At 44.1% G+C, this 20,024-nt stretch overlaps 1 protein-coding gene across 36 annotated transcripts in view; it reads left to right on the forward strand.

Annotated features, from left to right (window-relative positions):
- Positions 1 to 20,024, forward strand: part of MAGI1 (membrane associated guanylate kinase, WW and PDZ domain containing 1) — a 685,324-nt gene that overhangs the window by 658,281 nt on the left and 7,019 nt on the right. For 13 of the 36 annotated variants that reach the window (XM_008260889.4, XM_008260894.4, XM_008260890.4 and 10 more), the window contains 7 exons: positions 1,370 to 1,562; positions 4,217 to 4,510; positions 7,431 to 7,634; positions 13,632 to 13,725; positions 13,839 to 13,902; positions 14,809 to 14,952; positions 19,459 to 19,597. In XM_008260889.4, the coding sequence (XP_008259111.3) occupies positions 1,370 to 1,562; positions 4,217 to 4,510; positions 7,431 to 7,634; positions 13,632 to 13,725; positions 13,839 to 13,902; positions 14,809 to 14,952; positions 19,459 to 19,597 (1,132 nt within the window). Of the gene's footprint in view, positions 1 to 1,369; positions 1,563 to 4,216; positions 4,511 to 7,430; positions 7,635 to 13,631; positions 13,726 to 13,838; positions 13,903 to 14,808; positions 14,953 to 19,458; positions 19,793 to 20,024 lie in introns of those variants that run through there. The other 23 variants (XM_051852228.2, XM_051852229.2, XM_002713294.5 and 20 more) reach the window with 8 other exon arrangements.

The following is a 20,024-nucleotide window of genomic DNA, read 5'->3' on the forward strand; positions in this document are numbered from 1 at the left end:
CTCTCCCCAGAGCTGTTTTCGAAGACTTCAAAGCAGATCAGTGGCAGTGACAGATCACTAAGATGCGGGCCTAGCTCGATGCTACACTGAGTCTGCCTTTCATCTGGGGCAGTGTGGGCTCTTCACTGACTTGTGTGGAAGCCGATCCTTTTTTAAAAAGTGTGTGTTAATGCTTATGAAAAGTGCAGTGACAGTGTTTGGAGACCCCCAGTGAGGAAAAGGAAAACCAAAAGAATAATAGAAAAAGGCATCACTCATAAAACAGTGGCCTGATTCTTGTCAGTCCTGCTCCATCTGCCAGCAGGAAGTGGCCGTGGAGTGTTGAGTAGCTGCTGCCTAGAGAGCTCCATGGGGCCGTATGGAAGATGAGAGAGAGCCAGACCCCTGTCTTTCCAAAGCGGAGAAGGAGTCCTGAGCAGGGATCGGGAGACCTTTCAGTCTCCCTGCACCACTGTTTCCGCAGCTTTAGAATAAATTTAGTCCAAGACCACAAGGTTCTTTTGAAAAGAACAAAGACAACTGAAGATAAGTACTTAGATTGTTGATTCTCTCCTGATAATGACAGCTATTACTCCTTGAGCACTTACTGTGTGCCAGGAACTGTACTAAAGGCGTTTAGTATACACATGCATTCTGTCCTCTCTCCGTCACATCCGGGAACTAATCCCCATTTTTTTCCAAACTGTTAAGACCATAAGAAAATAATTGTAGCATCATCATCTACTAGAAATGCAAGGCAGGCACAAATATTATAGCCCAGGGTTAGTGAATGGTGACTTTGACAGTCACTAAATATAAAGTCCACATTGCTTCCAGATGCTACAAGTCTACAGACTTGAGATGTCAAAGCAGATTTGGCTCCATCCACTCAACAGTACTTACAAGGACACTTTAAAGTTTGTGGGAAAATGAAATTAAAATGATAAGTTTATTTTGATGTGGAAAAAAATTAAAATCCACGCACAGCTTTTTCATGATCCACATTTTCTTCAAGGTTTGGTGTTGGACTTTATTAAGGAAAGTAGTATTAATATGATGATTTAGCAGAATTTTATGAAAGTGAAGTTCTTAGGCAGATAGGAAAGGAGAAAAGGTTTTACAAAGGAAGGGAAGTCACATGATTTACGAGAAAGCGTGAGTCCTGAGAAGACCACAGGATCCCAGCCAGAAAGAGTTATTCTTGCCACCACTTAAAAATTGTTGCAGTACCTGGCACAATGCCTTGTACCCAGTGCGTGCTCGGTATATGTTTGTGGCATGCATGCAGACATGAGTACATGAATTGAATTTTTCCGGGGGATGTCAAGGCCATCAGTGCAGTAGCAAACCACCAGGGCAGTGTTTCATCCATCATCTGATTACTCCACAGATTTATATCGGGCACATCGTACCACTGGGGGCTGCTGATACTGACGGCCGCCTGAGGTCTGGAGATGAATTAATCTGTGTGGATGGAACACCGGTCATTGGAAAATCACACCAGCTCGTGGTCCAGCTCATGCAACAAGCTGCCAAGCAGGGCCATGTCAATCTCACGGTGCGCCGTAAGGTGGTGTTTGCTGGTAGGTTTTTCTTTCAATCCTTCCAAGAGCACATTGTTTGTTGGTTTTGTTTGCAGCCTTGAGTGTCCATCTTGGCAAATATGATCAAACTCTGAACGTCCAGCCGGTGTGCTGCCCTCATCCCCACCAAAACGACTGTCGTTCTTAAGTACTTTTAATAACGTGCCATTTGCATCTATTGAGCACAGAATTCTAGAAGGCTGGTAGAACGTAGGTCACCTCTCTCCCATCTCCTTGCTGACCAGAACATAAGTACCCTCTTCATTCGATGATCATCCTCAATAAGCGAGGTCATGATCAATGTCAGATGAGTTGTAGCTTTAAGAGAACAAAACCTAGGTTTGTACAGCAAAATGGCTTTATGAAAAGTTAGCGATACTCTGTTGTTTTGCCTGTCCTATTTATTAAAGAAAGATTTTTCCTTCTGTACAAGCAGATTGTGGAGCTGGGCCCTTCTGTCTCCTGGAGACCTCCTTCCTGCAAGCATCAAACTCTAGTTCTCAAAATACTACAGACCCTTTTAGGATCACCTCAAATAGAGCCTTCCTCCCTCAGAAAATCTCCTTCCTCCGGCTGCTTGCAGATGTTAGCGTTCCTTCTTTGTCTTTCTTGTGATTCATGCTTTACTGCCTATCGGAGTCTACCATTTGAGACAGCTAATTGTACCAAGCATCCTTTTGGTGACTTACAGCTGCTTGGAAGCACACACCTTGATTGTTCATCTTGAAGGGTCCCTCAAAAAGTTTATGGAAAATGCATTATGAAAAAGCATGCATTTCCAGAGACTTTTGTACCACAATATGAATAAATTCATCTTCTAATTCATTGGCCCATGAACTTTTTGAAGGGCCTTCATATGCAGCCCCACCCAGACTCCTTTCAGACAGACCCCAGACTGCAGAAGAGGCAGGAGAAGTGTCCTATCTGTGAATTACTGCAGAAATATGAAAAAATATTATGGATTTTGCACAGCGTTGATATTAGTGAGATAAATACCTATCATATATATCTGTCTTGTTAAACAACAGGTATAATCAAGTCCTTAATACTTTTTTTTTGAGATTTTATTTATTTATTTTACAGGTAGAGTTACAGACAGAGAGGGAAAGACAGAGAAAGAGGTTTTCCATCTGCTGGTTCACTACCCAAATGGCCCCAACAGCCAGAGTTGGGCCAATCCAAGGCCAGGAGCCAGGAGCTTCTTCCGGATCTCCCACGTCCAAGCACTTGGACGATCTTCCACTGCCTTCCCAGGCCAGAGCAGAGAGCTGGATCAGAAGTGAAGTAGCTGAGACACGAACCTTACCCATTTGGGATGCAGGTGGAGGCTTAGCCTACTACACCACAGCGCCGGCCCCCAATACCTCGTATTTTAATACTGTAAAAGGCATGTTAAATCTATAAAGAGGGGATATGTTAAATGAAATCAGCTTTTCATAAAAGGGACAAGTACTGTGTAACTCCACTTCAGTGAGGTGGCGAAATCATAGAAGGGGACAAAGTCCTGGAGGGTGACAGTGATAAAGGCTGGACAAAGCAAGGATGTAGTTACGCCACTGAAGGGGGCACTTCAAGTTGGCTAAAATGGTAAACCTTACCGATAGTTTTATCTAATTAAAACAACCTGGGGCAGGTGTTTTGCCTAGCAGTGAAGCTGTTGCTTTGAACACCTGCATCCCACCATAAGTTCCTGGTTTCAGGCTAGGCTCCGCCTCCAATTCCAGCTGCCTATGAATACACTTCTTGGGAGGAAGCAGCTGATGGCTTAAGTGGTTGGGTGCCTGCCACCCATTTGCAGGACCCAGATAGTAGTCTAGGCTCCTGCCATCAGGCTGGCCGGCCCCACATGTTACAGGCATTCGTGGATTGAACAAGCAGATAGAAGATCTCTTCCTCTCTACCTTCCAAATAAAACTAAATGAATACAAAAATTGTGAAAGAACTCGTCATTCCTTTTTTTTTTTTTAATCTATGAAAGCAGCATTGGGGAATAAAGACAGTTTTATCCCAAATCTGGACATGACACAGATTTTGATTTTGGTGAGGTTGCTACTGTTTAATGTTTTGGCTTTTTAGCAGGATAAGCCAGCGGTGGTAACTGAATTCAGGAGGAGGCTGAGGTACCCTGTTTGGTATCCAGAGTAGATCTTGACATCTGGAGGCTAGGGAGAGAAGCCATGTACGCCCCTCACAGGTGTCACAGATCCCCCATAGGGTATCCACAAGGGCTCGGGCAGCTTAAGGACCCTGGCTTGGTGGAAAAGAGGAAGCTGAGCACCAAGGAGACTGGAGGTGATGACAACATGCCTGAGCAGGTGTGGCTGTGCCTCGGACAAGGATGGTGGTTAGCGTTGGTGCAGCCCGCACCTGCTTTTGGTATCCAGTTTCCTTTGTGCCATGTGGAAATAACTTGAGAGCTGATGTGGCCGCAGACTGGAGTCCCAGTGTGGCTGTTGACACCTAGCATGTTTTCAAGGACACATGATTTGGGACTGGTCTTTGGGGTTTCCTGGGGCTCAGTGGGTACTGAAAGGTTAGTATTTGTCAGGAGCTCCTGTTTTCAGTCCCTTGCGTCTCAGGTCTGTGAGGCCAGTTGCCACCTTCCTTCGCGTGGGGATGCCAGGTAGACTGAGACACGCATCTCTCTCTAACAGTCCCCAAAACAGAAAATGAGGTGCCCTCGCCAGCCTCATCTCATCACAGTAGCAACCAGCCCGCCTCGCTGACGGAGGAGAAGCGCACCCCGCAGGGCAGCCAGAACTCGCTCAACACGGTGAGCTCAGGCAGCGGCAGCACCAGCGGCATCGGCAGCGGCGGGGGCGGGGGCAGCGGCGTGGTGAGCACCGTGGTGCAGCCCTACGACGTGGAGATCAGGCGAGGCGAGAACGAGGGCTTCGGCTTCGTCATCGTGTCCTCGGTGAGCAGGCCCGAAGCAGGCACGACCTTCGGTGAGTGCTCACGATGATTTCCCCCAGGGCTTCCTACCACGCGGGGGTGGGGGGGGTGGTGTGTTCTCTCCAAAGGGAAAGTCAGTCGGCCAAACTCTGATTAGCACAAATGCTTTAATGCTTTTCGCTTTGGGTAATTAAAGTCGTAATTGGGGATGGAATTTGTTTGGTAGCTCTTTTGCCTTCTGAAGGTTGGAAACATTTTTAAAAACTATTTTCAGCTACTTTACTGAAAGATCACACACAACACACAGCCCCAAACATTCATGAGATTTGCATAGAATTTGAACAGCAGCTCCTTGTCAGTGGAGACCCAAATTTTTGCTGGAAGAAGACTTTTGAAAGGTCTTAGATGTGATGGCATGAATAGCAATGGCCTCAGAAGGCCTTAAGAGTTTATAAAAGACTCAGATGCTTATAAAATGCCTAGGAAAAGTAGAAGTAAAAGTGCTGCATGAGATACCCTGCTATCTGTTTTTATTTTAAATACTCTGTTTACTTTTACTTGATGAAGAATAGTTAAAAATCTGACTTCAGAGTGGTTTGATTTTCTTATCTCATCTGGATGTTGGGTACTTCAGCCAAGTGTGGCGAAACAGTGTTACCAGTAGAAGGTTCATACTCTGCTGGTTGCAGTAGCAAAGACACATAAGAGCCCAGATAATTCCGGAAGCTGGTCACCTGTGAACACATTTCCCACTAGCACGAATTATGGCTGCACACTTCAAAAAATGACTCACCCTCCCTGTTAGTTAGAAAGTCATCTGTCATCTCCCAGGCTAATTTGTTAATTGGCTTGGAATTTGATAGTAGAAGGGGAAGGGCATACGGACTTTGACAGTTGCCACAGCTCTGTCCCAGTATGGCCTCTGATGACTGTTGGCCTAGGTCACTTGTGGGCTAATATCAGCAAGGTCCTCTGTCCCTTTAGAAATCTGACCCCTTAGAACTCAACTTCACCTCCATTAAGCAACCAAGGTACATTGCTTCCTGCTACAGCTGTCTTGTCCCTAAGTTTTATTTGGGTAGGGGACAGTGACTCAGCCAGGTGTATGCATGTGTGGCTGCAGTAACAAATCCCCTTACTAACAGTGCTTCTGTGAACTCCATTAATAAAGTCATCGCAGCATGTTGTGGATGGATGACCTGACATTGATGGCTAGGAGGGTTTTGGTTTTGTTTTTCAATGAAGTTTGGAGAGTTGTCTGCTTGCTTTAAAAAGAAAGAGAAAGCGAGCAGGGGAGAAGAAATCATCAGTTTATTTCTTCAGATCTATCATTTGATTGATCTCCTGAACCCTGTGATGTTCTCAGTTATTTCAGAATTCTTAGTTTTACCTTCTAAAAAGAGATGGCAAATATGTCAAGTGTCAAGCTGTGGGTTACATAATGAATATTGGATGTTTTCACTCACAATTTGGTCTTTGATTGTTTTCCTTTGGCTCTTACAACAAACAAATTAAACTTACTTGCCCTAATACCTTGCATGAGACTTCTGAGCTATGCAGAGCTTGCCTTGTATCTGCTGCTTGCTACCTTTGTCTTGCCAGTTGCGCTTGGGGATGAGCTAAACTTAATCAAGCCCTTGAACTTGAGTATGGCAGCTTTCCACTACCTCTACCTGCTGAATTCCAAGTTTTCTTTTTAAAAATGCTTTGACCTTGACATCATATCCAGTGACGCAAAGTCAGGCCAGTTTGCAGAAATTCTAAGGAATTAAAGTGTATTTTCCTATACAGCTTACCCTCAAGGTCTAGACTTACCCTCAAGGTGGAAGAACCTATTTAGATTCTAGGTCTTCCATGTTAATTTTATTTTCCTTTCCAAAAGGTGGCTCAACTGCGTAACTGATTTCATGGTCCCCCAGATTGGCAAATTCTCAAAATAAGTGAACCTGCATGAACAGCTTTCAAACTCAGTGTATGGTCAGCTAGAAACTTAACGCCAGGCTGCAGAGCCAGTTGCCCACCACTCTCTAGAAGTTAACAATAGCATTGAGTGCCTCAGAGTGCTCACACAATCAGCCTTCCTCTTCAGATGCCCTTTTCCTGGTTTTTCTTAATGTGGGCATATGGTAACTGGTGATGAAAAGGACGATCATGAGAGGGAAAGGGTTGGGGAATTATTCGAACCTTACTGTGAATCAGGTACTTGATTTTCATCTTCCCTTAAGGTTATCTTTGCGAGGCAGGAGCAAGATTTCAGAGGTGATGAGAGCCAATCCAGCCCTACCTTGGAAGCACCCAGGATGGGCTGATTGAGCAAAGATCCTGAAAGGAAAAGTGAGGTTCAACGTTAGGTGTTCTCTTGGTGCATCTGTTGTCATGATGCCCTTTGCCTAAAGCTTTGGAGAGAAGGTACCAAGTGCCAGTGTTTGCCCATCAGGTGTTCGCAGATGGAATTTTCTGTGCTAGCCGACTCTCATGCCTCACCACAGAACCAGGGATTGTTTTTCTAAAGGGAAAAAGAACTAAACATTGGCAGAAGCTTGCACAACAGCTGGCAAAAATGAAGTGATGGGAACACACAATGAGTGAAGGCAGCCAGCCTCCCTCTGGGTTTCACATTGGCAGTCCCAAAATAAGCTGGCGCTGAGTTATTTAGGGGCTCTTGAGAGAATTTCCGAAGTTGCCAGATTTCCCAAATTTTGTAATTGCTGTGAAGAGAGAAGCTGGGGTTTTCCGTCCATGTTGAATCAGGAAAGACTGCAGCCGTGATGTCTGGTTTCGGGGACGCACTCCTTATTAGCCAGGAGTTCGCCAATGTTCGGACCATGGGCGCCGAGCTCTCCTTTGAATAACATTTGCTTAATGCTTTAATTAATTAACACTTAACCTTCTCTTTCCCTTTTCAACCCTTTTTCTCCTCCCTTCACTATATTCCCACGTAACTTTAAAAACAATTAAAACTCGATATCAAAGCAGGCAATGCATGTGTGGCTATGCCTCACAAAATAGGTCGGATTATTGAGGGGAGCCCCGCTGACCGCTGTGGCAAGCTGAAAGTAGGAGACCGGATCTTGGCAGTAAATGGATGTTCCATCACCAACAAATCCCATTCAGACATTGTCAACCTAATCAAGGAAGCAGGAAACACGGTTACCCTTCGCATCATTCCTGGGGATGGTAAAGTATACTAAAGCCTACCTTTTATCCCTCCCCCTCTCCCTCTCTCTCCCCCCCGCTTCTTCCCTTTCTCTTTGTGTGTGTGTCTCTCCAGGTCTCTCTCTCATTAGTGTTAATGTAATTGGATAGTGTTGACATAGAAGCAGCTCTACCCACTCCTCACTAAACATACCCATCAAACAAACATGAACCATTGTTACTAAACTATAGCTCACCTTCTTATTTAATTAATCCTCTAGTCCCATGACCCTTACTTACTGCGGATGCCAAAGTTGCATAAATTCTTCAGCTCTCTCCCATTTATTTTGGTTTTGATGTTCAATAGAATAGTTTCAGTGCAGGTAGGAAATATCACTTGATGTTCTCTCTAGAAATCAGATATGGATTTTTTTAAACAATAAGCTAAAATTGAGCTATATAATATGATGACATCACAAAACCTAGTTAATGGCAAGGCAGAGCCAATATTATGTTTTTTTTTCTTTTTTCTGAATGAATGAATTATAATAGTTTGTATTTAATAGGAGCGTCTTAGGGTTTATGCCTACTTGATTTGTTCCAAATGTATAGAGAAAGAATTAAATATATATATTTTCAATACATTTTGTCTGTTAATCCAGGTAGGTGCTCTTTTGCTTGAGTGGTTAATTCAGACTTGGGGTTCTTTTGCATTTGTGGAATTCTACCTCCCAGGGAACATTTGGCTTCATCTGCAGTGGGTGCCAATAACATCCAGTTGGTCAGACCACATCTTTTCCCATAGAAATGTTATGCAGCACAAAATAGCAATATTCATCCTCTTATTCAAATCTAATAAAAATGAAGCTATAAGTATTGATTCCTTGAAGAATTAAGCCCTGAATGTTGACCTTCATATTAAGATGACTTTGTCCTCGGGAGAAAAGTAATACTCGTCCCAAAGTGTTCACTTTTTTTCATTCTTGCTATAGATATTATAAAATAAAATTCTCAAAGTATGATTTCCTCAAGAGGAAAATGTGGTTTATATGGATACTGTGATAAAAAGTCTATGCTGAGGATCTGTAGAAGGAGAAGATCAGTGAAAGTTATTCAGCAAATGAATAATTTTGTATATTAGTTTTAAGAAAATGAGCCTTATAGTTCAAAATTGAGTGGTCTAATCAGGACTTTCCAGGAATTTACTTTCAGAATAAATATTTGAAAGTTGTTGATTTCAAGAACAAAAAACTTTGTCAAAAATAGCACACTGGTGGTGAAGGGAAAATGCATATTCTTGAATGGTGGTCTGCTTCTCCCTCCTCCTGCTAAGTTGTGGATAGGAACTTATGGTGTGTTCTGGGGCCCTTCCACCAACTCACCACTCCGGAAAGTTATTACCCTGTACAGAAGCAATTGCAAGATGAGAGACTATAGATTCCTAATGGAACAAATGAAGGAAATCAGAAAAATAAAGCAAGAACTGGTTGAGAGCGCCACATTTACTCTGTAAATTTAGATACATTTTTTCTATGTGCCATGGAGAGACTTCAAAAACAAAGTCAGAAGAACTGGGTCTGTTCTAGTCAGGAGCTTGAAATCGGGAGAGACATGAATATGCAAAAGCAGCTTATACTGAAGCGCTCGTGCGCGCACACGTGCACACGCGCACACACACACATTACATTTGACTTAATCAGGTATGATGGAAAATATTTATGAAAACTTGAACACCAGTTGGAAAACGGGCATATTTTTTTAACCTCTAGTACTTAAAAATATAAAATTCAGGTAGGCATCTCGTGTGCTGCCTTGGTTAGGACAAAGTGAACATGAAGTAGGTGTAATAAAGTGAAGGAGTGATTTTTTTTTTTTAAGGCAACACATGGTCTGCTGTGGTTGTGATCTCATTCAGACTTTTTCAGGAGATGGTTGTTGTGAAAATTAAACTCTCCACCAGTCACTTTATAACTGTCAGATGGCCGGTAAAGGGAATCAGGTCTGGCAAAGGGTGGACATGGGTTGCACATATTTTAAAAGGAGCTGAGAATTGCCATCTTGGAAATTGGAGTCGAGGCAGAGGAGTTAGATTGGTGGAGGGAAAATCTTGCTGAATCCGCTTCCATTCTGAAGATTTGTTGGATGTGTTTGCTTGTAGGATGAGAGGGAGGTGATCTCTGCATTAGGGACTTCCTGTTTCCTTTCAAACATTGATTATAATATTTACTTCATCAGGTCACTCGAAGATGATTTGTTTCATGATACCGACAAGGAGGCTAAAGTTCTTAGGCGGGTTTCTGAGGTCTTAGAACTCCACTGTGTCAGGTGCACTGCTCTTGGAAACCCCAGGCAGCACTTCAAGAAGGTGCCTGCTTGCATGGGCAGTGCTTGGAAATGTTCCTCTGAATCCACTTCTTTAGTCCATGCTGCCTAATTCTTTTTTTTTTTTTTTCTTGTCAACCGTTGCCTCTTTTTTTTCTTCACTCAAGTTGGTCTTTGATTTCTTCACTCTACTTCTCCTGTTTCTCTTTTGCCTCTTCAACAAAAGCTCCAAAATATGGCTCCCATTTGCTTGGCGTTATTGTGCTGTTAGAAGGCCAGCTTCCAGCAGATCTGGGACAGGCCGTGCTCAGGGGAGTCCTCACCCCTCTGTTTTTACTGTCTTTGGGGCCAAGGTGGGAGGTAGGGTGTGGCCAGAACCTTTTCTCCCATGAGGTATAGACAAGGGATATAAAAAATATAATAGCAGTACAGAAAGTCCCAGAGACAAGTGGAACTGACTGAATCTGAACTTGAAATTGACCATATCAGATCACACTCGACTTTGTATAGAAATGCCCTGTGTGTGCTGGGTGAGGTGAGTCTTAAATCAGAACAGCACCAGAGTGAGCCAGGCTAACATGGAACCAATCAGGCTGAATCAAGTTCAAGATAATTAAAATATTTATGAGCTTAAAAATGTATTATTTAAGTCGCAATCTTCAATTTGCACATTCTGGTTCAGAGTGTTTGCTTGTATAGGAGGAGAAACTTGGCAACAATTGCTGTTTCTTTGACAAACGCATAGAATGGTAAAAACTCTCCCAGAACTCTTCAAATATTTATAGGATTCAAATTTTCCCTCAGATATTTATTACATGTATGTTTGTGCATTGAAATATACATGAAAAGAATGATCACATCCTTTGTTGATTTGCTTGGCTTTTTGTTGTTGATTCTTTAAGGAGGGGGCAGTGGCTAAGGATACAGCAGGAGAACAAAATTAGAATTGTGATCAATTGTCTGGGAGACAGGCTGAAATTCAAGACAGAAACTCCTGTCGCAAGAGCAAGGGCCCTGATTGAGAACAGGTGGTGACAGTGCCCTGCGAGCCAAGGATGTGCTCTCTTGACACCTGACTACTAGGGAAAGTTGGATGATACACATTTCCATGCCTGTGGGAGAGCTGCAGTAGGTGTAAAGTTGTACAGTTGCTTCATAAAGGACAGAGGGTACCTTCTGGAATTTGTCATGAAAATATCCAATCTGTCCATCTTGCCTCGGGGTTTTAAAAGTCAAACATATTGACACCCTTCCTAATGGACTGTGCTGCTGGGGGGCAGGGAGATTCATCCTCTTGTTTCAGGCCATTCTTTGTTGTTTGTTCTGTGATACAGGGCAAAATCTGCTTTGGGATAGAACTCTTTGATACTGGGTTGTGTCTCTGTATTTTCAAAGCTAAAGAGCATCGAAAAGCAGGATGGTTTAATTCCAAGTGAAGATTTTAGGTTCGTTAAAAATACTTAGAATTTTACTGATGTTATAAAAGCATCTTTGACATTTAAGGTATGCTGGATATTATTTTGGTGCTCTGAAGAATGCCCATCTAGCAGTCAGAGAGGGGTAGTTTGTATTTTAATCAATCTTCGATACTGCTTAGTGACCTTGGGGCTATCTATCTGTTGGAAAAGAAATATTGCTTATACAGAATTCCCAGGTACACAGAATAAAAGTTAGCTGTCAGACAGGCCCTGGGACTAATTCTACTTGTTCTTGGGTGACCTTCGGCCTGTTATCTGTCTTTCTATGCCTCAGTGTCTCTACCTGTGGAGTGGAGCCATAATTGTACCTGAAATGAAGCAATATATATGATAATGAACTTTGGACAGGGCTTGTTTGGCACTGATCATTATAAAATGATCAAAAAATGGTAGCTGTTTAGATAAAAATAACAAAATGAGGACAATTCAGCAACTTCAGATATTTGCATAGGAAATGTTCATTTTAAAAATACTCAAAGTTAAGCTTCAACCCAGAAAAAAATTTCATGTCACTATAAATGGAATAAGGAGCAAACGAGCAATAGAAGGAAAATGAGTAAAGGAATTTGTTTTTTATCTCATCAAATCATGAATCAGCAGAAACAGAGTAATTTTCAAGAATGGGATCTGATGTGACTAGAAACTGGCTGCCAGCAAGACACGAGAACTTTAAAAGGAAAACCATTGCACTGTCCACTCATTATGATGGCTTCATAAGGAAACATTCTTTTTGACTTACTCTGATTTCTCCATGACCCAAATGATCTTGTCCATAGAGTCTTGTCCAGAGAGTCCATAGCATAGTTACAGTGAAGTTTGTTAAAAGTCTAATCCCCGTGTGAATCAGAGTTCTGGAGAGTCACATTGACATGTTGTGCCCTCGGTCTGATTCCTGACAGGGTGGGCAGGCAGGCTCTATGAAATATCACCCAGGATCATCATTTGGGTCCTGCTGGCTAGCTGCCCCTTAACTGGGAGTGATACCCCTTCCAAGGCTCAGGAAAGAATTTTGTTAAGACAGCAGTCACAAAAGCGTACTTATATTGTGCTTGTAATGTTATGATCACAATCATCAGGACAAGCTACCAAATATGTGCCGGTCATGTTTTGAGCAGTTTTTGTGTGCCACGCACTATCCCAACCATATTCCTCTTGGTAATCTTTGCATCAGTGTGTTTTGATAATTCTGTTGTCCCCCAGGTACTGTGGAGATAGCTGAGGCTGCAAAAGTTCAAATCACTTTGCTGAAGTCCCAGACAGTAAATTGCAAGGACCTAGGGCACAAAGTCAGACAGACTGACTCCAGAATCTGACCTCATAACCGTTATGCTCCACTGTGTCCCAGTGCTAAGCACTGCCTCCCCTCCTTGGAGGGTCACAAGGCATTTGGGCATAGTAAAAGCAGAGTAAAGCACAGACTCACAGAGACACTTGTTCTGTCTTTTCTATTGGGATGCCGTCTGTAGTTACACTCGCGAGGGTTTTCAGATTCTGTACCGCCAAGCTTGTAGAGATTAATGACGTTGCTTAGGACTGTGATTAGTGGAAAAGAAAGTCCATTTACATAGGAATCTAATCCTATTCATTACTTGAAGGTGGCTTTATGATTTATACAGCTGGTATTTACAAACTGTGGTTCTAACGAATGCGAGTTTTAAAATTAATCTTTCATGAGTGATATTAGATGAGATCTGTCAGGAGTTCCATATTTTCATCTGTGCTTCATTAAAAGTAGCAGGGAAGAAAGTGGATATTGTGTGTGTGCTTAACAAGACGTTAGCACACTTCCGATCTGAATATCTGCATGAGGACATCCAGCAGACTCACTAAATGCTGCTGATAAATTGCAGGAAACATTAGCAGAGGAATTCTGGAAAATAAGTCTAGGGTGGTGTAGTGTTTTGATGGGGCTGCCAATTTTCAGTGGCAAGGGAGGAGGGAGAGACACCTACCTTGGCCATGATCTTAAAGCAGCAGCGTATTCTTTATTTAGCAAACACTTCATTTCATTTTGGGCGAAGTCTGGTTGGGATCCTTGAAGTATACACAGCCCAGCACACCACATTTAGAATGGTTCATGTTTTAAGCTCCTGACGGTTTAGAAATTGGAGTCCAGTCATTTGACATGGGGCTAGGGAAGTCAGACTTGCTGTTCCGATGCAGGGCTTCTGCACGCCTCCCAGTTGGGCCAGGTCTAATTCAGGGTCTTCATTGCTGTGTGTTCTCGCTGTCCCTGCAGAGTCGTCAAATGCCACCTTGCTGACCAACGCGGAGAAGATCGCCACCATCACCACCACGCACACCCCTTCCCAGCAAGGGGCCCAGGAGACAAGGTCAGCTGTGGCTTTGGTTTCCTTCTGGTTGAAAGGGGAGATGTGGTCCCCAGCGTGACCAACCATGCCCTTGCCTTGCTCTCAGTTTTCCCCATCCATTTCTCTCTCCTCAGCAGGAATACCACCAAACCAAAGCAGGAATCTCAGTTTGAGTTCAAAGCACCCCAGGCAACACAGGTGAGAGCTGTCTCCCCTTTTATCTCTGCATACTTAGCACATTTCCTTCTAACTTCCTGAAGGTGTTTTTACAAGTTGTTTTGTAAAAGGTGTCCTTAATGTAAAGTAAATAACCTCTGGGGAGGTGAGTTACTAAATACATGCTCTCATTTCGTTGTCTAGGAAATGTTTATTTTACTAGCTTTGAAAAACATTCCTAAATATCCTTTTTGAGGGAAAAAAAATTACAAAATGAAGAGCCACTCCAAGGATTGACAATCAAAGCAAGAGTAAAACTGCTAATATCTACTCATGCTTTTCATAAATATATTTCTGCCAAGAAAATGTCTTTCTGATAAGGGGTTTCTCAGGCTTGTGAATTTCACGCAACACCCTAAAATAAGAGTGTGCGTGTAAGAGCAGGTGGAACAAAATTGAGAAGCATGGGGTGATGTAAAGTTCAACAGGTTCCTGTTTTGCTAGCTACCCTGGGAGCGTTCAGTGATCTGTCTGCCATTCTCTTTTACCAATACAGGAACTCCTCCCTATATGTGTAGAGGTAGTTGGTATCTACATGGGCACTGCTCGCCTTTATCTGGTATGGGTCAGGGGCATTGAACTTCCTGCAGCCAGTGAGACTTTACCATGCCTTGGAGTCTTCCTGCCCCAAATGCATATAGCACCCCCAATGATTACATCTTAATACATATGTGTTGTAATGAATCCATGTGTCCGTGTAGGCATGCTCATGTTTTCAAATTCTTGCTCTCCACCTTCTGAGATGAATGACTAAGATTAATAGGCAATTAAGAAGCACCATGGAGGGAACAGAGATTATACCTTTTTACCAAGTCAACGTAATAGGGAATGCTTTGGAAGAGATGTGGGTGTTCTCCCAGAATGACTGAATTTAATTTCTTTAAACAGGAGCAAGATTTTTACACTGTGGAACTGGAAAGAGGAGCCAAAGGGTTTGGCTTTAGTCTTCGAGGGGGCCGGGAGTATAACATGGACCTGTATGTTCTGCGCTTAGCAGAGGACGGTCCTGCTGAAAGGTGTGGCAAGATGAGGGTAAGTAGGGGTTGGAGTCTGGAGTCGATGTCAACAGATCTCCTGCAGGGACCTGTGGACAAACATGGCCACAAGGCTTACAGTCATGGGAATTATTTTCTGCAGCTTTCAAGATTCTTAACTGCCACCATGTCCTGTATTTCTCCCTAAAACATAGTTGCAGCTCCTGACGTTCAGTGATTCCTTTAAACTCTTTGGGATTAAACGAAGGATCCAAACAACTTAAAACATATTAAAGTCGATATGTTCTGAATCCCATTTCCATAGTCCCTGTGCGTACTCCCATGAGGCAAGCGTTTCACAATTCCTGGATATCCCAGGATGCTCACAGAGCAGGAAGCCACATGGCCTAGAATATTCTGGACCAGGAGCTCCGTTTTCTTCCAGCTGCCTCAGTCTAGCCTGAGAGAGAATGAGTTGGCTCTTAGCACAGGGCCAGTGACTCCATGGTGTTAATATTCAGGGTTGCTTGGAAGTAATCAAAGCTGCAAATTTTAATTACACAAATGCCAAAAGTTACTGTGCTCTGTCTGATACATGTTACTGTGGATGAGTGTGTCAGTCTCCTGGGCAGATGAGATGATTGGGAGAAGATGAATTATATACTCATTATAGGTAAGTCACCTACACGTGGAAGCCATTGGCGACCAACTAAAAGGAATCAAGACAGCTAGGTCAGGAGGGACCCAAGTGAATAAAATTAGTGCCCCAAGAGAAAAAATACTGAGTAATTGTGAATGCTTAATGCTGTACTTGTACTTCAGGTGCAATTTTAATTTTTAAGCTTCTTCAGACTGATTTTTTTTGCTTTTAAAGATTTATTTATTTATTTGAAAGTCAGAATTACAGAGAGAGAAAGAAAGAGCGAGAGATGGGGGTAGGTGGAGAAATCTTCCATCCGTTGGTTCACTCCCCAAGTGTCCACAAGAGCCAGAGCTGGGCCAATCTGAAGCCAGAAGCCAGGAGCTTCTTCCTATGGGTCGTCTTTGAGGGTATGGGGGCCAAGGACTTGGGCCATCTTCTGCTGCTTTCCCAGGCACATTAGCAGGGAGCTGGATTGGAATGAGCAGCCGGGACTTGAACCAACATCCATATGGAATGCTATGCCACAGCACCAGCACCAGACTGAAATTTTTTTAATGTTTATTTATTTTCATTTTATTTGAAAGGCATTGAGGCAGAGAGAGAGTGTGTGTGTGAGTTGAAAAGAGATCTCCCGTTTGCTGGTACACTTACCAAATGCCCACATTAGCCAGGACTGGGCCAGTCCAAAGCTAGGAATGCGTGACTCAATCCAGGTCTCCCACATTGGTGTCAAACACTCAAGTGCTTGAGCCCTCTCCTGCTGCTTCTCAGGATGCAGACTTCCAGAAAGCTGGATCAGAAGAGGAGTAGGCAGGACTCAAACCAGGCTCTGCTGTATGGGAGGCGAGCATCTCAAGTGGCAAATTATCCATTGACCCAAATGCCGAGAAACTTCACATGTGCAACTCTGCAGACACTCTCTGTAACCCTGTCCTTCTTAGTTTACTTTTGAAGGCTTCATTGTTTAGAAATGATTAATTAAATGATTGGCCATTGGTGATCAACTTAGCCTTTAGCCCCTCACCTCTCCCTGGAGGTTGGATGTGGGACTGAGAGGTTTTTTTGTTTTGTTTTGTTTTTTGGTTGTTTTTTTTTTTTTTTTTTTTTGACAGGCAGAGTGGACAGTGAGAGAGAGAGACAGAGAGAAAGGTCTTCCTTTTGCCGTTGGTTCACCCTCCAATGGCCGCCGCGGCCGGCGCGCTGCGGCTGATGCACCGCGCTGATCCAATGGCAGGAGCCAGGTGCTTTTCCTGGTCTCCCATGGGGTGCAGGGCCCAAGCACCTGGGCCATCCTCCACTGTACTCCCTGGCCACAGCAGAGGGCTGCTGGCGCCCCAACCGGGACTAGAACCTGGTGTGCCGGCGCCGCTAGGCGGAGGATTAGCCTAGTGAGCCGCGGCGCCGGCCGGGACTGAGAGTTCTAAACCATGTCCTGAAGCCACCCAGGGGCTTGGCACATTAGCATTCAGAAAGACACTGGAACTTTGAAGATTCCAAGGATTCTAGGAGTTGCAGGGCGGGAAACTAGATGAAGACCGAATTGATTTTTCACAGTGTCACTGTTCACCCTGTCTTAGAACATGGTTCCCTTACATCAAAAAGACATACAGCTGAAGACAATTCCACATAATTAGAGTCCCATTCAGTCATTAGTCTTATCCGTCATCATTTTGAATGAATATGTCTTCCAGTGTGAAGCCACTCAGCTTTGCTTACTTCCATTCAGTCTTGTCAGGTTCCCCATGTAGGAGAGGTCTCAGAAAATGTGTAACTTTGTCCTTTCAGGCATCTGATATAACTGAGCTAAAAGACAGTGTCATCTCTTGCTCTGAACCTGTCTCCTTGGCTTGTAATAGTTTTTTTTGAAGTTTCAGATTGAATGAAATATGATTGTCATGGTATTTTCCATAAAGACATAGAGTTCACACATCACATTTATGTGTGTTGTTCAGTTGGATCATTGCAGTTTTTTTTTTTTTTTAGATTTATTTATTTATTTGAAAGAGTTACACAGAGAGAGGAGAGGCAGAGAGAGAGAGAGAGAGAGGGAGAGAGAGGGAGAGAGAGGGAGAGGTCTCCCATCTGCTGGTTCATTCCCCAGATGGCCGCAATGGCCGGAGCTATGCCATTCCAAAGCCAGGAGCCAGAAGCCTCCTCCAGGTCTCCCACATGGGTGCAGGGGCCCAAGCACCTGGGCCATCCTCCACCGCTTTCCCAGGCTATAGCAGAGAGCTGGATCGGAAGTGGAACAGCCGAGGCACGAACCAGTGCCCATACGGGATGGCAGCACTGCATATGGTAGCTTTACCTGCTACACCACAGCGCTGGGCCCAATCATTGCAGTTTGGTAGACGTGGGTGTCTGCAAGTGAGGATATGGACTCCAGGAAGTTAAAGGACTTGCACAAGATGACTTTACTGACAAGTGGTAGGATTCCAATTCAAGGCTTTAGCCCCCAAAGCCAGTGCTTTTCCCTTTTCCTTAAATAAGGGCCATGCGAGCCGCGATCGGGCCTTTCTTGGTTCCCCCTCATTTCCAGTGCCTACAGAAGGGACTGACACGTAGTAAATGCTGTTTGAAGTGAGGCATCCCAGACCCGGGTCTGTCGAGAAGGCCATCAGAGGAACGGGTGTTTCTAAGGTCACTCACATGGTTGTCAGCAGGATTTAGTGTCTTTTGGGCTGGTGGCTGCAGCCTCCCATTATTTTACTATGGCACTCCACAGGGTGACTCAGAACGTCATTCAGAGACAACAAGGGAGATGGGATCCAGGGCTGTTTGAACTGACGTCATGTTTGCCATATTCCAGTTAGTAGAAGCAAGTCACTAGATCTGGTTCACATTCAGAGGCAGGACATGGCTCACAATGTGAGCAGCCGGGAGGCCAGGATCAGTGGAGCCGCCCTACAGCAGCTTACTGCAACCTCTTTCCCTCAGGAGCTAACGTTCCCCTTACTGCTTTGCATTTTTTCTTTAACATTTCACATTCTGTAGCACAACTGTTTTTGCCTCATTAGGCAATTCTTAATTGTCTTTCCATATTAGAATGTCACCTGGGCAAGCGTTGGTTGGTTGGTTGGTTGGTTTTTTACCATTACAGCCTAGCAATAGAAAATTGTCTGATGTATGTTTAATAAAAGTGAAAGACGTTTAGGAGCAGGCTTCGTGGTGAGCGACTGCTAGGGACGTCTACATCCCCTCTTGGACTGTTGATTCAAGTCCTGGCTACTTTGTGCTCCTGATCCAGCTTTCTGCTAGTTTGACTAGTCGGCAGTAGAAGATGGCCCAAGTACTTGTGTCCCTGCCATCCATGTGGAAGACCCCGTTACGGTTCTTGGCTCCTTGCTTCGGCCTGACCCAGCCCTAGCCATTGCAGCCATTTGGAAAGAGAACTGGTGGATGGAGGGAGGGATTCTTGCTCTGTCCCTCTCCTCTCTATTACTCCACCTTTCAAAAAAAAAAAAAAAAAAAAAACTTATTTAAAATAGTTGAACTCAAGGCCAGCGCTGTGGTGTAGTGGATGGGGCCGCTACCTGCAGTGCCAGCATCCCATATAGGCACTGGTTTGAGTCCCAGCTGCTCCTCCTCCAATCCAGCTCTCTACTGTGGCCTGGAAAAGCAGTAGAAGATGGCCCAAGTCCTTGGGCCCCTGTACCCACGTGGGAGACCTGGAGGAAGCTCTTGACTCCTGGCTTTGGATCGGCACAGCTCCAGCCATTGCGGCTAGTTGGGGAGTAAACCAGCAGATGGAGGACCTCTCTCTCTCTCTCTCCCTGCCTCCCTTCCTCCCCTCTCTCTCTGTAACTTTGACCTTCAAATAAATAAATAAATCTTAAAAAAAAAAGTTGAACTCATGAAGTCCCTGAATAGCCGGTAGAAACCTCCTGCAGCTTTGTCACTTTGTTCTCTCTCGCTTGGCAGATCGGTGATGAAATTTTAGAGATCAATGGCGAGACCACCAAAAACATGAAGCATTCTCGGGCGATAGAACTGATTAAGAATGGTGGCCGCAGAGTTCGCCTGTTTCTGAAGCGGGGAGACGGCTCGGTACCAGAATATGGTGGGTCAAACTATGAAAACCTTCCTTCCTTCCCTGGCATGACTCCATGAATTTGTCTCCAGAACGGCAGCAGGAAAGGCTTTTTTGTTTCCCCCTGTTCACCAGTGTCTTACCAGCCTCTCGCACCATGTGATTATTTGCCTCGCTTGTTCTGAAATCTACACACATGTCATCCTTTTGCTTGCTTCTGTGGACTGGGGCATGGCCTAAGACAAGATCCGTAGAGCCCCGTTTCTGATAATCAGAGAGAACATTTTGTCTAGTCCGACCAAGAGCCAAGGAATGTTTGTTTGAACTGTGCCAAACTGTTTCTCAGCTCCAATTGTTAGCACAAAATGACTATCCTCCTTTGACGAAGCAGGAAAGCAGGTTTCCCGAGTGGTATGTTGAGGCACAATTTTTTTTTTTATTTTTATTTTTGGTTCCT

This window comes from Oryctolagus cuniculus, chromosome 10 (assembly GCF_964237555.1).
Source record: "Oryctolagus cuniculus chromosome 10, mOryCun1.1, whole genome shotgun sequence".
Taxonomy (NCBI): Eukaryota; Metazoa; Chordata; class Mammalia; order Lagomorpha; family Leporidae; genus Oryctolagus; species Oryctolagus cuniculus.